Here is a 17,075-nt window from a genome sequence, read left to right as displayed (position 1 = left end):
AAGCTCTGAATAGAGTGAATGCTTATGAGGAGGAATCTGCTCTTGCTCGGTGTGTACCTTAGACATGCAGAAGACGAAACACTGCTTTTCCAATTCATTACCTTTACAGAATCACAACCAAATCATCCATTCACTTCGTAAGCTCTCATAAATGGCATTTTGAGATTGTTTGTTTTCTCATCTAAATAGCTTGGTCCTGTCATTTATGATTTGAAGAGTTCTTTGCTCTTCCACCCCCATAAGCAAACCCATAGTATTATTTTCTTGAACATTCAGAGATCATTTCTTAACACAAATCTATTTTCTCTTCATATAGAAAACACACAGTGACTGGTTTGCGACACAAAAATATATATGTGTATATATATGTCTGAAGATTCAGCAAGCCTAGGATTAGGTAATTTACACACTATTTAACGTGCGCTGATCTCTCCTGTCTTCATAAGTTTTGCTTACCATTACTTTCCCTTCAAACTACTACCTTATCTATGTCAAATGCAGAATATACTAGAAAGAGCATTAGATTTAGCATTAGGAGTACTGTTTTAAGGTCATTTTGGCCCTAAACTAGTTGTATGGCCTTGGTAAAATGACTCATCTCCCATAACTAATCCTTATCTTCAGCTCTGACCTCTCTTCAGGGCTTTAGTTATGAAACTTCAAATTCCTACAGACACATACCACCTCTCAGGCAGCATTTAATTCTTCAGGAATATAGCTTCTCCTGGATCTTTTATGATTACTCAAATCATAATTGTTATTTGTTCAGGTATTCATACCTCTTTTCTTCAACTGAGTGTCTTCAACAAGATTATACATTGTTTTAAGGGGAAGAAATTATCCATATATACATCTTTGTCTCCTTATACTATCTATCATAAAATAGTAGCTTAAATAGGCCAGTTTGTTGCTACAATTACTTGAGTTTACACATACCAGTTTGAGGAGATAATCACTTGACTTAGCAAAAAATACAGCCAAGTTTGACATACTTGCAGTTTTTCAGAGTCTTCCCTGACCACACATGCTGAGCCTGCTCATGCTGCTTCCCTCCACTGACCCATCCACGCCCCCAATCATCGTCTACATCCCCATGTTGTTTTAGCTTATCCACAGCATTTACACTCTCTGCAATACCATTTCCCCCTCCTTCTTTCTTTCTCTCACTCCCTCTCTCTCCTTTCTCTGTCTTTTTCCTAATCTATTGTCCAAAGGCCGCTACTAGGATGTAAGTTCCATGAAAACACAAACTGATCATGCTCATTAAAAGTAGTACATTTAGAACCTGCACTCCAGTCAGGTACACAGTAGGCACTCAATGAATACCTGCCGAATAGCTGAACTCGCCCTTAAGTATAGTGATGCCTGTTGTAGACTGAAGAGTGGAAACAAACAAAAATACTTCACATGGTTTACCTGCAAAGAGGTTCTACAAGGTCCTTTTCAAGAAAATCATGATCATTCTTGACAGCCACAATGTTGATGGGAAATTGTGAATCTGTGAGAGAGAAAGAGAGGCAAAGAAGTTGATGTACTTTGTTTTACCCGAATGAGCACCAACATATTCAGACCTTCAAGGTCTGTAAAAGCCACTGATTTTAATAGCAGTGACTGCCCATCGTCATTGTTGGGAATATTTAAGAGAGCAAACAATTGCTATCACTGTAAGTGCTTTTAGGAGTACAGTATAGGTGCAAAATATGAGGATAGTCAAGTGCTTGACCTTGGATGGGATTGAATACTAAGTGCCTGCGTTTTTCTTTTTTTTTTTTTTTTTTGAGACGGAGTCTCGCTCTGTCACACAGGCTGGAGTGCAGTGGCCGGATCTCAGCTTACTGCAAGCTCCGCCTCCCGGGTTCACGCCATTCTCCTGCCTCAGCCTCCGGAGTAGCTGGGACTACAGGCGCCCGCCACCTTGCCCGGCTAGTTTTTTGTATTTTTTTAGTAGAGACGGGGTTTCACCATGTTAGCCAGGATGGTCTTGATCTCCTGACCTCGTGATCCGCCCTTCTCAGCCTCCCAAAGGGCTGGGATTACAGGCTTGAGCCACCGCGCCCGGCCGTGCCTGCGTTTTTCTAGCTCATCCCTATCACAGTCATGGGCGGATGTGGCCTCAGAGAAGAGCTTTTGCACTTTCACCATCCACCTAACATGTAGGTTACTGGCATCTGTCTTGATGGTTTCATGAAATACTTAATTTGGCAGATTGTTTTTCCTTCAAAAAGGAAATTTCCAAAAATACCCAATGTTCTATCATCTGAAATTTTTTTTAGTAGCAAAATCTTTATCACTCTGGAGTATCAGCAAAATATTCAACTCGATTCTATCCAAAAAGAATAATTTGAACACTACTTCTCTCCAATAGACAATTCATGCCAGCTTTGAAGGTCACAGGCAATATTTAGAACATAGTGTTAATTCTGGGTACCTCGTTCATGGAGGTAGCAATCTGCAGCTCATTGGAATAGAGGGCATAGCCAAGTCTAACAATGCTGGGTCACTGTCATTGTCTTGCCACTTTTTCCTTCATCTCATCTTATATTTTGTGCTGTCTACACCTTGCCAATCATGATAAATCTAAGGGCATCTAAATCTTAGCATGAGTTGGAAACAGAAATAATTCCCCGTCTGGTGAAAAAAATCATGTGAGTGACTTGCAGATGGTTCCAGAATGAAGCTGTCTTGCTCGGCTAGTGAGGGAGGGAGGGAGACACTTGTGATTTTTTTCATGGAAGGCTGCCTCTTGCCAGCTGTGCTCCTTGCTAGGGTCTGGTTTGAGGCTCCTCTCTCCTCCTGGGCTCTGGCACTCTCTTCCGTGGCCTGTCCCTTTGGGCTCACGGTAGTGACAGCTGTGCCACTACAAGCCCTGGGCTCTTGCACTGTGCACTGTTCCTCATTGCCACCTCCTGTCCTGCCTGCACCTTTGTAATGAGCACTGTTAGAAATAAATCCTCTGCCAATGACCTTGAGCCTGCCATCTGCTCACTGTTGGGGTCCTGACTAGTTCACTACTAGATAAGGACAATCCGAGAAGTAAAGTCTTGGTTATAATTTTAGATATAAGGAACATGAGTATGTCTGTTAACTCAATTAAAGAATCAATGAAAAGGCTGGGCGGTGGCTCATGCCTGTAATCTCAGCACTTTGGGAGGCCAAGGTGGGCAAATCACTTGAGGTCAGGAGTTCGAGACCAGCCTGACCAACATGGTGAAACCCCGTCTCTACTAAAAATACAAAAATTAGCCAGGCGGCTGGGCGCGGTGGCTCAAGCCTGTAATCCCAGCACTTTGGGAGGCCGAGACGGGTGGATCACGAGGTCAGGAGATCGAGACCATCCTGGCTAATACCGTGAAACCCCGTCTCTACTAAAAAATACAAAAAACTAGCCGGGCGAGGTGGCGGGCGCCTGTAGTCCCAGCTACTCGGGAGGCTGAGGCAGGAGAATGGCGTAAACCCGGGAGGCGGAGCCTGCAGTGAGCTGAGATCCGGCCACTGCACTCCAGCCTGGGTGACAGAGCCAGACTCTGTCTCAAAAAAAAAAAAAATAGCCAGGCGTGGTGGTGCGTGCCTGTAATCTCAACTACTTGGGAGGCTGAAGCAGGAAATTGCAGGAGGCAGAGGCTGCAGCAAGTAGAGATTGCACCACTGCACTCCAGCCTGGGTGGCAGAGGCAGAAGACTCTATCTCAAAAAAAAAAAAAAAAAAAAAAATCAATGAAAGGAAGTATAATGCTAGCAATAAAACACCTTACCTAAAACTCAGAAGAATAATATCTGATTCATGTTATATCTTCACATTTTTCATATAAAGTAAACAGAATTAAAGAGAAATCTCAGGACAGTTAATTTTGTGACTTCTAGGAAGTTTATTAACAGTGAATTCATTGTGATTTCAAGAAAAGTGAGAGTAGTAAAGAAAAAACAAGGAGAAAGAGAAGAAAGTGCAGAAAAGCTGCTGATGGCAAAATGCCAGAAAGAAAATACTGAGTTAGGGTTTGTGGTAAAGAGATGGGAATTAGTAGCGGGAAGCAGAAAGTAAAGTAGGCCTGGGAAGTGATACTCATTTCTAAATCGGTATCAGGATAACCCCTGGGCATAGCAAAAAGGCTGAGGGAAAAATAAAGCAAAACAAAATGGGCAAGAAAAAAATCTGGAAGTCAAAACACACCACAGGATACGTGTGGTTCATTTCAGATTTATTCTCTGTGTAAGAGTGAAGGGAAGGGCTGACGTACCCTCATATAACTGAGCGTATTGCGGGAACCCGGCAGCACGGAGCCAGTCACATGCTTCTTTCGCCTCAATTTCTGAAAAACACAAGAGAGAGAAAATTGAGTCCCACAGCCGCACCCTAGTACTCTGTCTTCTTAATCATGGATACACTGGTGAGCTTTGTGCAAGTTATTACAACGCAAAATTGTTCCAGGTAAGTCTGCATAAATAGGCTTACCCAGGAGTGGGTGGAAAACCAGCGAGTAATACAAAGGTCCTTGTTATGTGTCTACTAAGATAATCTTCAATGTAGATCCATAAGTATGTGGATAATAACAAAACCACAGATAATAGAACACAAAGGCTGAGTCTCAGGCAGGGAAAAATGTCTCATTTATACACCAGGGAACCAGGGCACTAGGGGAAAAGAGGACATTCTTCTTTACAATTCTTTTTTTTTTTAATGGATTTTTTTTTTTAAGTTCCAAAGATCAGGCTAAAAATGTTTATTCAATATTCCTTTATTCTTTCACTCTTGGGATCATTTTAAGAAAGACTACAACTGGACTGCCTATGAAAATGTATTTTCTCATGAAAAAAGGTATTACAAAAATCCAATGTATTATTGTTTTAAAAATTTCGCTAATAGCCTTAATTCCCCATGCATTATAACAAGATGTCCATTAATGAAGCACATTGGAATGATTTCAAGCTGTAGAGTGCAGCATAGAAGAGGAAAGTTGATTATTTGGAATTGAGACTTCACGATGGACCTTCCAAAACCTCTGAGAGCCAAGCCCAAGAGGTTGATATGTCCCTTGGGCGACCATTTTTGGTGTGGATGCACCAACAGCCCACCAGACCACCTGCCTGGGGAAGCTGTGGAGTGAGATGGGAGGAGTCTACAGTATGTGAACCAGGTCACTTTTTGACCTTGTGAATCCTGGATCACTTCCCAACCACAACTCTCTTAGACAAATATGAATCCAAGGGGAAAGAAGTTCATCTGTTGAAAGTTCAGTTTCTCCAAACAAAATTAAACAGCCTATTATCACAAGTCCTTACCAAGGCCCTTTCCTCCACTGTTAGGATGCGTCCCTGTCAGGTCATTGTATTTCCATTTACTATGATGTTAATTTTTCCCCGTAGCCAAAGCTGGAGTCTACAGGGTGTTCTTGGATCGCTGCACAGAAATGATCTACACTAACATCACCCTGGGCCTGCGATTGTACCTCAACATTGAAAGCTCGGTGTCTGTGCAGTAAGATGTTTGATGTGCCAGAGCTATTTGGTATATGTTAGGAAAACAGACCAAAGGCCAGATCTTACTTAGGCATCACCAGGAAGAGCAAAACTCTACTGCCTAGTCCCATAGATCTGCTTAAATCTAGATTGAACTTTGTCATTAAATCCAGGGAAACAGAGCCTGTGGCGGCTCCTACCCCAGAATGCCTACCTCTTTTGACATCCCCTAATCTACTGTTACTCCAGGGACTGACGATTTCAAAAGCTTGAGATTTGTCTCTGGTGTGAGAATTTTCCACTTAAGTGTGACCAGCATGTTCCTACCATGTACCCATTCCTGCCATGGACACATGGTTCAGAAACATCCAGGGAACCAAGCTGGAAAGAAAAGCTATTGAAAGCATTTCTATCAGAAAGGGAGTTTCTGACATCCATAACTGCTGTTCAAAACAGAGCTTCACTGAATTGTGCTGCATGGGCTAACTTGGGCTTTCCTCTGGGAAAGTACAAAAGGCAATTATTGCATTGCTCAAAAGTTCTATTTAGTACCCAATTGAGAGTCTGTATGTGAAGGTTTCTACTTTGATAACCAAATACTTCAGAGGAAATAGGAAAACACACTTTCTATCTGTAACGTGTGGAAAATGTGGTGAGTTGCTACTGAGTCATGGATAAAGTGCTGCCTAATAGATTTTCAAGCTTCAGATTTGCTTCCTGCTTCCATATAATACGGTGGGTAGTAATGAGAAAACACCTAATTTCCAGACATACTCTAAACCTAATTATGAGTCAGCAAGTCTCGGAGAGAAGCACTGAATACTGTATTTTCTCGGCACTACATGAATCTTATGTCTTTTTATGTTTCATTATTACCTTTACTACAATCAAAATGTAGTGTTCATCAAGAGAGTCCCAGAGAGCCAGGCCTTGAAGAACAAATGGGGAAGACCCGCAAGACAGGGGCTCTGCAGCCTAGAAAGCTCAAAGACAGAGAGTGGGAAGTGATCTATGAAACAGTTTGCACCCCTCCAGTCCAGGGAATGTGCTGAGCTCAGATCCTGAAGATGAAAAGGATAACTTGGTGGAGAAGAAGTGGGCAGCCAGGAATCCTTCTAGAAAACTCCCTTTGGAACATCATGTGTTTTCACTAATTTGTGGGATCTAAAAATCAAAATAATTGAACCCATGGACATAGAGAGTAGAAGGATAGTTACCAGAGGCTGGGAAGGGTAGTGGGGGCTGGAGGGGAGGTGGGGATGGTTAATGGATACAAAAAAATTTAGAAAGAATGAATAAGACCTACTATGTGATAGCACAATAGGGTGACTACAGTCAATAATAACTTATTTGTACCTTTTTAAATAACTAAAAGAGTATAATTGGATTATTTGTAACATAAAGAATAAATGCCCAAGGGGATGAATACCCCATTCTCCATGATGTAATGAGTTCACACTGCATGCCAGTATCAAAATATCTCATGTACCCCATAAATATACACATACACCTACTATGTCCCCACAAAAATTAAAAATTTTTAAATTTTAAAAACAACACTCCGTTTGGAACTTAAAATTCTGGTTGGACAGTGGGATGGGGCTGAAGCTAGCCAGGGAAATTTTATTTAAAAGGCTCCTCAGATAATAACTGCATTGGGTTTTCTATGACAGCAACATGGATAATGAACTGAAATCGTATTCAGAAACAAACATAAATAACCAAATTTTAACCAGAACCCAGATAAATCAATCATTCAAATAAGCTGATTTTTTTTTTTTTTACTGGGCCGGCACTTAAGCTTTTAGTCTTCGGGGTCAAATGACAACAAAACTGCAGTGAGTAAATATCATAAATTAGAAGCAGCCCCGTGCCAGCCATGGCGGGGGGCTCCTCGCGTAGCATCACTTGCTATACCCAACTTCCCATTCTATTTGCCCAAATGTCTCAAACACACACCCTCATTTCATATTCCCCCACCCTAGGTGCAGTCCCAACATCCTGATACCTCAATTTAAGAACAAAGCCAACTCTCATTTACCAGCTAGTAACAAAACAAACAAAATAATCTGGCATAATTCACCCCTATCAAATCTGAGTTTGCCCATCCAATTGACGTGGGGGGAGATAAAAAAAGTCTTACAATTTTTATTAATTCTCCATGGTCCCTACTAACATCGACCAGCCAAATACTAATGTTTTTTCCCCAGGCCCTTCCAGTGGCCAAAATGACTGTGAGAATTAAAAAGGAATCATTATTGCCAGTGCCATCATTTCATAAAGATCTACCTAATGAGATTTCAATGACATTTGAGGAGAAAAGTGTGAAAATCTCTTTTTTTTATGGTGCGCGTGCTAGCCAGCATAACATTATGTAAAAGCATGAAGGGCTATTAAAATCACATTTTGACAGTTTTATTTGTTAACCATTTGCTACCCTTACCTGCCCCTGTAGCAGCTCCAGGGCTGCAAGGCAAAGCATCAGCTCACTGCAACTCTCTCATGGAAAACCTGAGTGTGGAGTGAAACCAGAGAGTGGCCCTGCACACAAGGGCCCACCAATCTCTATGGAGGTTACTGTGCTACTTTCCTGGTGAAAATCCAATCCGTTCAACTTGGTATTATGAAAGGATTTCAATGGAATTTTTCTAACAATGCTATGTAATAATTATTTCATTTTATTCTCTAGCAGGTATCTATTTTTGCCTGTCCAACATCCTTCTCTACATCTTCTGATAACGGAACCTCTTTCTGCAAGGAGCCTCTTCTATATGGTTTATGTAGGGCTGATGCCTCTTGCCTCCAATTACACACCCTAGTCCTGTCACCACCACCCACATAAGGTGACCTGATTCTTAAGAGCACCCCATCCCTGTTAGTCTAAGGAGACTGAGGAGCTTTGGTACCTTAAACCAATAGTCATTTGTTGGTGGGGGAGGGGGGCTGAAATCAACTGGTTGAAAAGGGAGATATCCAGTGTTTCCACTGGTAGCCTGGTCTAGCAAACCTTTTCACTGGTTTACTCAGTAAGTTCAGTGGATGGTTTGGTGCTATGCGTGCTTTTCAGTCATATATCTGCAATTCCACTTAAGGCAAAGTCATTGGCTTTGCTTCAGTTACCTTATACATGCTTAGAGCATGATGTGACCACTATCCTCAGACAGACCCAGCAGAGGGAAGCTCTCACTAGCACCTGGGGGGCACCCACTGCCATGGGTATGAGAACAAAGGCACCATGAAAACAAACCATGGCTGATGTGGGTTTTCACAACATATTATCATGCTTCTTAATTCCACATGCCCAATGTTGAAAACGTACTAATAGAGAAAGTCACAATGAATGAAAAAAGTCAACTCTTGCTCCATTATGAACACCTAATTTTATATGTTATTACTACGGTAATATCTTTGGTTGACTGCTTTTTTCACATAAGAATACATTGCGAATATTTTCTCATATAATGATATTATTTGTAAAAAATGGGAAATTTACTTTGTTTTGAGAATGATGCTTATTTTGTAAAGATTTGATTTTTGAATACTGCCAATTGCATTTCCCTGTAGGGAGATTATAACATCAAGGTAGTCAAGAGAAAATAGTTCAATAGGACCTCACCAATGTAGACGGATGGTAGAGAACGCTGGAAGTCTATGGGAGTTAAAAGAGATTTATAAGCTATTTATTTAATATAGTTTCCTAGCTACAGACAGTCTATGGACAAGGCTCTGTAGGACCTCAGTCAAGTCAGGAAACATAGTGAGCACAGCAAATTTGCTGTCCAGGTTTGCAGGCCTCATCTCACGTTACAACCTCATTGTATTTTTAAGCTGGTGTGTCTAGCGTGCTTCTAGGGTGCTTGGGAACAGTGTGTTCTCTTAGCTAAGCATTTTAAGAACGTACACTTTGTTTTACGTTTTTCTCAGCAAATACTTTTTCCATAGCTCATTGACAGGTATTTGGTATCCTTTTTAAATGACCAAAAAGTCACATTAGGGCCAAATTAAAATTTATTATCATCAGAAAGGTAGCTGGCTAGAAAGAATCTGTTCTATTGTGGAAAGTTTATGAAATCATTACATACAAGCACACGTATTTATGCTGTTCCTACAAATCTCCTTGAATTTCTATGGACAAAATGACTCCAATTTAAGTACGTGTTCTTTTTCAGATGCTCATTCAAAGTACTTAAGAGAAGTAGGGAAAGGAGTGTGATCGTCATGGGATTTAACAAAGTAGGCTTGAGAAGAGTGTTTTGTCTTTTCCTTTAAATTGGCCTATTTGGTGGGCACCCTGTTTCTAAAAGACTACGGGTACTAGCATAGCAGGATGACTCAACCACCACAAGATGCCAGCAGTGGCTGCAATTATCACTATTAAAGTATATCAAAGGTGTTAACATTTCAACGGGCTTGTGGTTGTTGGCTTAGAATAATTTATATGGCTAACTTTACTACTTCAGGAGAATGACTCCTTTGTCTTCAGACAGAATTTCTCTAGTGAAGTCCCTATTTATCGAAGGTGTATTTCTTTGGCAATACATTAAGCCAGTTTTGTTAAAATCAATGCCAGGGTATCCATCCCATCTATATATGGATACAAATGATGCAATCATTAATATTACATAGAACCATACACTACCACCATAATCCAGCCAGGAGGGCTTTATTAACCTTAATCACAGATACAGAAAGGAATGTCAGATTTTTAGTAGTAACAGACTTTGATTTACATCCCATGGCATGGCATCAGGATATACGTTTTCGCACTTCTAAAATTAAGTTATTTTGATATGTAAAAGACCTTAAATTATACCAAATATAATTTTTTCCTAATATTTCTAACATTTTCTTTCCATGATTTTCTAAGTTACTAAGAGGAAGTAAAATAGAAGTTATTTGGAATGAATTTGAGATCATTAATCACTGAACATTCAAAATAGTGGATCAACTTATAAACACCCACTTTATCTATCCATAATTCGAGGCAATCTCTTCCTTGATGTGCAATAAAATATCTGACTGTCAGCAAGTATATAGCAATAGGAAGAGGAAACCTGGAAGACCTGTATAGAGTGGTGACACCTACCTGTACTCAGTCAAGACAGAGACTCTCAGCTCTGTTTACGTGGACTTCTTTTCCAAACGCAAGAATGAGAGACATGTTTAGACATAAAATTCCTTCACCACTTCTACACATAAGCCTTGCTTCCTAGGCCTTGAAATATCTTCTGGAAGCTGGATTCATAGTAAATCTAGTCACTTAATAGAGTAAAAGAAGATCGAGCAAATTCTCTACCTAAGTAGAGAATAAACCTATGTAGATTTATTCCTAGTCACTCAAGGGTTATTTTTAATCAGTCTTTTTCAGCCTGGTTGGGGAAACCGTAGATATTACGACATATGACATATATGTAAATCAAAAATATGATACATATTTACTGTTTATTTTTAATTAGCCTTAAATGTATAATTAACACATATATAGTATATAGTCACATGCACTTCTGCATTTTTTTCTTTGTATGCTCACAGTGACCCCCTGCCCTTTCCAGCTGCCATGTGCAGTGCTCCTGCAACTAGGAGGCATACCCTTCCCACCTCACTAATGTCATGCTCGGTCATATGACCCACTTTGGCCAATTAAATGTGAACAGACATAACCTGTACTAGTTGCAGAAAAACACCTCGAGAGCCATCCCCTAACCCAATCAGCTTTCCTGCTCCTTTCCCTTTCCCATGAGGCTAAGGGATATTCCTTCAGCCTCGGTGTCGGAATGACGACACTGGGGACACAGACACAGCAGACCAGCTGCTGACACGTAATATAAGCAATAAATACATTTGTTTTATGCCACTACAACGTGAGGGGCAATTTGTTCAAGTGGCATAATCTAGCATAAGCTAATATAACACAGTTGCCAGCTGTTCATTCTATAGATGAGGCATATGGAAGGCACTATGGACCTTTATCTCAACCTGAAACTGTTGTTGGATGTCTGTTATCGTGGTGTAGAGATGAACACAGTCTCAGTAATCATTTCTGCACCGAATTCTGCTTCTCTGCCTACAGTGCATGATCTACGTGAATTCCAAAAAATGTCATAAACAATCCTCACATGCATCCACGTGTGTGAATGTGTGCTCATATACACATTTGCACCACAGAAAATCAAAAGTTCAGTTGCAAGTGAATGAGGAAACTCATCAGAAATATATTTTCCATGCCTGTATTCCCCACAGTATTTAAAAAGAAAAAAACGTTTACAATCCCCAAACCCCAGTCAATCTCAGAGAAAAAGAAAGCAGAAAATAGATGCTCTCCCAGCCAAATAGTTTCTGACCAGATTGTTTGGAGTCAAGTTTTCCATGAAGCAGAGTAGTTCTTTATTCTCCTCTTTCATTTGGTACAGATTGTTCCAATCAGGCGCTTGTGGTATTTCTCAGGGAGGCTGCATGCATACATCCCCAGCTTTTTGAAGTTGTGGAGCCACTGCCTACCACTAAATCCCAAGAGATTCTTCAAGATGGAGTCAGTTAAGCAACTGAAATGCAAGGCAGGGAACACAGAGTTGGCCAGACAATTAGAGAGAGCGTCATAATTTGCAAGCATTGGCCAAAACACCTCCATGTTGACCCACCAAGCCAGCAGAGTCTTCAGTAATCCTTCTTGGGACAAGTGCATGAGATTCTGCAGATTGTCTCTCTCTCTAATTCGGTTTCTCCAGCTTCTGTGAACAAGAGTCCAGGTTGCCGTCTTGATATTGGCTCTCAGAGCAGAGCTCCAACTTCCCCAAAGTTGGCCAAATGACCAGTATCAGAAGGACCTGAGGGTACTCACGCTATGTCGTGCAGATGATTTCTTGTGTGGGGAAGAGCAATTGCTCTGGACAAATCCCACTACCACTAGGAAGTCAGATTTCTTAGCTTTTGACAGGCACTCTTCCATCCTACAGTGCTTTAAGATTTTTCTTTTTTAAATGTTAAAAAAATGCATGTTTTTAGGGATGCAAACTCCACCTGTATCTGTTTTCAGACATTTCTGAATGTCTATGCTTGTAAGAGGTTATCTGCTGTTCGATTTGCTCAACTCTTTTTTAGCTCTCGGTACTCCAATTACCCAAGAAGATTTCACGATACCAGGGAAAAACTTGCCATGTAGGCGAAAGAAGGAGCACAGATTCTGTTAGGATAAAGTCGCTCCAAGACTCCTGCAGGCCCTTTTCAATTCCTTTGCTCCTTTTGGGGTTGACATGGCAAGATAGATACAGCTTGGCCAAAGCTTCTGACTCTCTTTGCAAGGCTTTCGGCATGTAACTTCTCAGCAACTGTCATATCTAGATCAATCAAAACTAGTTTTTGCTTAATTTAATTCCAGGAAAAGATTTCCACAGCTCAAGTATAATCCTATTATCTGAGTATACACAAAAACTTGATATTATATGTATTTTCTTAAAAAATTCCTTGGCACTGGCTCAGAGTGTAAATAAAATATTTACTGGGATTTTTCAACGTGTCTTTGCCAGTTTCCTGGAACCCTTTCTACTTGTCTGCTGAACGTAGGCAACGGCATTGGCGGTGTGAATGATTTTCTAAACATGCATCACTCATTCCAGGAATAAGGATTACATTCAAGACATGAAATTGTTACTAGGCTTACAGCTATCAATTGATTCATTTTTCCCTATGCTCTTCAAGGCCAAAGATACTGCTGAGCTTAAAAGTTTACTCTCTAAGGGATTTTTATTTGCAGTTCATTAATAGATACTGACAGCATATATTCCTTATAGAAGGAAATTTAAAATGAGTTCAGGTATTTGAAATAGCTTTACTTGATTTGGGATGGAAGAGATGAAGCTCTTCACGGAAGACTTAAGAAACTTAATTCCTATGCTGCAACTCCCTTTTTTCATCAGGCACAGTGAGGCATCAATGCCTTGTATCATGCTACAATCTAAACATGCGGCATACTGAGATTAAAGTTAACTGAGGCATCCCATAAACATGCCACAAACGTAATCCAAAAAGTTAAAAGAGTTACATCAACTATAAAAATGTTTTAAAAGTTTAATATAAGTTTAAAAATTCCAGAATATTTAAAATTGTGTAGCAGATAACTTCAAATTTTAAAGAACTCTTTGGGCCTTCATAATTATCATCACAAAATCTTGAGGATCTTCATAGTTTGATGTTTTAACAAAGTTGGAAACAGCAGAAGTGCATGCTGTGTAAAGATACATCTATTTCTAAACGGAGGTCCAGGTGGCTACCTTGTCTAATATGAATAGAATTTAATTTCCTGGCTAGCTTTGGGGAATATGACAACTTTTGCTAATAAAGTCAGTATGACGGTCTTGGCTCATCTGCCTGCCAAATACTCACTGAATTCAGGTATAAAAAAGATCATTTTCCATAAGAACAGATTTGAATAAGAGATAAAAGCGGCTTAAAATTCCTACTTAAGTGAAATCTGATTGTAAGAGTAGCAAAATCTAAACCTAAGATTTGAAAAACTTACACACACCCACTCAAATCAAGGCTAACGTACTGATAGAAGGAAAAAACGCAAACCAAATCAGCCATTTAAAAATGCTACCAATCCTTTCATGACTAAAGTACCAGCAAATGGGTTCCATTGTAAGGTTTTGGTGATGCTAGTTACACAATTCTGGCATACTGCAAGGCTGGCAAATCCGTCAAAGTCAACTCAAGGACCAGCTGAGCTAGGGATATCACTGCATTTTAGCAGCATTCATGTCAAACCATATGTTAAGCAAGAAGGCTGTCAAATGAAGGTACTATGCTTATTATTTGAAAATCAAATAAATGATTTCAATTTTCTGTTACTAAGCAAAAATAGAAGCAAAAAGAAAACAAAAGTAATGGAGGAAGGGAGGAAGGAGGAAGAAAGGGGGGGAGGGAGGAAGGGAGGAAGGAAGAAAGGAAAAAAGGAAGGAAGGAAGAAAGGAAGGAAGGAACGAAGGAAGGCAGGAAAATATTGCTATAATTCTACCACCTAGAGATTGATCAATATTTTGTTGGAACATCTCTTGTTCTTTTATTATGAAGATGTGTTCATGTATCTAGGCTAAGTATACTATCTATTTTACATAATCTTTAAATAAAATTGGAATCTGCTTTTGCACTCGACAATGCATTCTGAACATCTTTTTATGTCAACAGATGTCCTTCTCAAACATTCTAGGTGGCTTGAATAACATTTCTACTGACATTACTTTAAAAAGCATCTTCTTTTATCAGTTCAGGCTTCCATAATCATGGGTTAAAAATAATAAATCTAGTTCTCTGGAGGCTTTTTCATTCTAAATAAAGAATTTCGCCAGAACGTGCATCCTGGTGAACGTATTTCAGGGACTACTTCTGGGTTGACATTTCTCATGTTATTTCACATTCTGGATTAAGACACATCTCATATGGTTTTGATTTATATTCTCAGCAGACTTCAAAAAGGAAATTCCAAATGGAAGTTTATTCATGTACCAGAACTATGTTTAAATGATGCTACAGGGATATCTTAAACTAACAGGAGCCAGGAAATTCAAAACTAAGGTCCTGGACAGTATTCCCACCTCTTCCTTCTTGAATGTCTTAGGTCTCTGCAAAGTGGAGATTTTATGTAACAGCTGTTTCACTTGTCTTTGACATTCTGCATATGTATTTAGACAATTTCAAAGATACATTTTACTTTACGTAACAACTTGGTATTTCCTGGTTGCCGAAGTTTCAAGGTTGTACTCAAAACAACAAAACAAACTAGAGCAAATAAAGAAAATCTCCACATCTCATTTTAATGACGAAATGAATATCTGGAGTCTATGTGACTCCCAAAATTCTTCAAATAATCAAAAGCAAAACATGATCCAAATTTGTAAAACTAGCAAATTTACCAAAAGAGCAACTCTTTAAGACAAGACTATTTTTGTACAGGGTTCATATTATTGCTTTAAAGAGAGTTTACAATGAAGATACATTCTAATTTCATTTTGTTCTTAACCACTGGCATATCTATTTCTGGAATAAAGCTCAAGTTTCTACTCTGATTGAATATATATACTTAGTTTTACAGATTAACTTTTTGAAAAGAACCTGTCAATGTTTTTGGAAAATACTCCTTTATTTGAGGGTATAATTGAACTAAATGGGCACAAGAGGGGTAAATATGGCATCAGGCAGTTAGAAGTGAGTGCAAAATTCTGGATTCACCTCTCATGACCTGTGTGACCCTGGCCTGGGTAGGTTAATTCTAGCATGCCTCAGTTTCTTCATCTGTAGAATGGGAATAAACGAGAGTACCTACCTACCTCAGAGGGTTACTGTCAAGATTAAATGATTGCATTTCTGTAAAGTAGCTGGAGACAGTATTTGCTACTATTACTAGGGCAGAGGTGCTTATGTGACTTTCCCATATTAGAAAATAGTGGTTCTGATGGATGGTCTCCGATTCTCTTTTCTCGGCTCTCTTCCTTTGGCATTCAGAAGTGGAAGGCATTTGTCTTTACTTATTTATTCAACAGACACCTGCTGGGTGCCCCTGTTGTGAAAGGCTGCTGGTAGGTGCTGCAGGTGAATGCAAGGCTGTGGGCAGTGGGTCCTACCCTGTAGGTCTTTAAGCCAAGCAGGGATAGACAAAGACCCATCCAGGCACTACTACAACCAAAGAAAGCAAAAGCCCAGCAGAACAGGACATTATCCTCTGGGTCTCAGAGCAGGAGGGGGCATTTGGGATAAGGTGACCAGGACAAGTCTTGCAGTTGAGGTGAGATTCAGAAGAAGGCAGAAGAAGGTTAGCCACACATTTCTGCCATAAACAACCCGTATTCTCCCCCCAGCTGAATGTGGAGCTGAGATTCATGTAACTCACAGCCTTCTTGGAAGTAGATTCTCATGATCCTCCCTCTGTGCCTGCAGGAGGGCCCTGGGGTCACATGCCACCCATCAACCTGCCCGGAGATTCTTCCCATGACAGGTATCTAACATGCAATTCATTTTCTGCAATCCACAGAATATTTCATGATACTCTTTCTGTTACATAAAGCTGTATCTCAGGAAGCCATGCTTCACACAATGCAGTGGTCTTTAACAACAATGAGAGTCATAAATGAGATGTGTCACTTTGGATATGTGACATTTGGACACATTCAGAAATATTACACCTTAGGATAATGGCAGTAAGAGCCTTCTCCTAAGAGGCTGTTACTTTTAGGATATAAACACCAGGCTGGGGAAGACAGTCTTGCGATTATGGTTCACCATGTGCTTACCAGTTAATAAGTAAAATATTAGCAATCACATGCCTGATACGTGGGGATCTCAAGGGCAAAGATGTGTTAAAACATAACCAAACACGCCAGGACCTTGGGAAAGAAATCTGTATCAGACATGTGGGCTTCATTAAGGGAAATGCCTTCAGAAGATTATTTTTCCATGTTATGAGAAAAAATCTGAACAAGTAAGTAAATTGTGAGCAAGGGATATGGGCTTCCTGTGGACTAATGACTGTGAGAAGTTGTGGGTTAATGTGGAGTCCAAGGTCATTGATTTCAAGAGGTCGTGAATCTCCCAGGTCGGCTTCCTAAGGTCATTCTCACTATGAAAAACATGCTA

At 40.0% G+C, this 17,075-nt stretch overlaps 1 protein-coding gene across 5 annotated transcripts in view; it reads right to left on the bottom strand.

The window, feature by feature from the left end:
- The window catches only part of STARD13 (StAR related lipid transfer domain containing 13), a 573,040-nt gene that overhangs the window by 62,809 nt on the left and 493,156 nt on the right, over nucleotides 1-17,075 (bottom strand). For all 5 annotated transcript variants that reach the window (XM_033235506.1, XM_033235498.1, XM_033235522.1 and 2 more), the window contains 2 exons: nucleotides 4,235-4,306; nucleotides 1,417-1,498 (listed from right to left, as the gene is read on the bottom strand). In XM_033235506.1, the coding sequence (XP_033091397.1) occupies nucleotides 1,417-1,498; nucleotides 4,235-4,306 (154 nt within the window). The remainder of the gene's footprint in view (nucleotides 1-1,416; nucleotides 1,499-4,234; nucleotides 4,307-17,075) is intronic.

The sequence above is a fragment of the Trachypithecus francoisi genome, unplaced genomic scaffold (genome assembly GCF_009764315.1).
Source record: "Trachypithecus francoisi isolate TF-2019V2 unplaced genomic scaffold, Tfra_2.0 Contig01461, whole genome shotgun sequence".
Lineage (NCBI taxonomy): Eukaryota > Metazoa > Chordata > Mammalia > Primates > Cercopithecidae > Trachypithecus > Trachypithecus francoisi.
The sequence above is the reverse complement of the archived record's forward strand: the minus strand, read 5'-3'. Positions and strand labels throughout refer to the sequence as shown.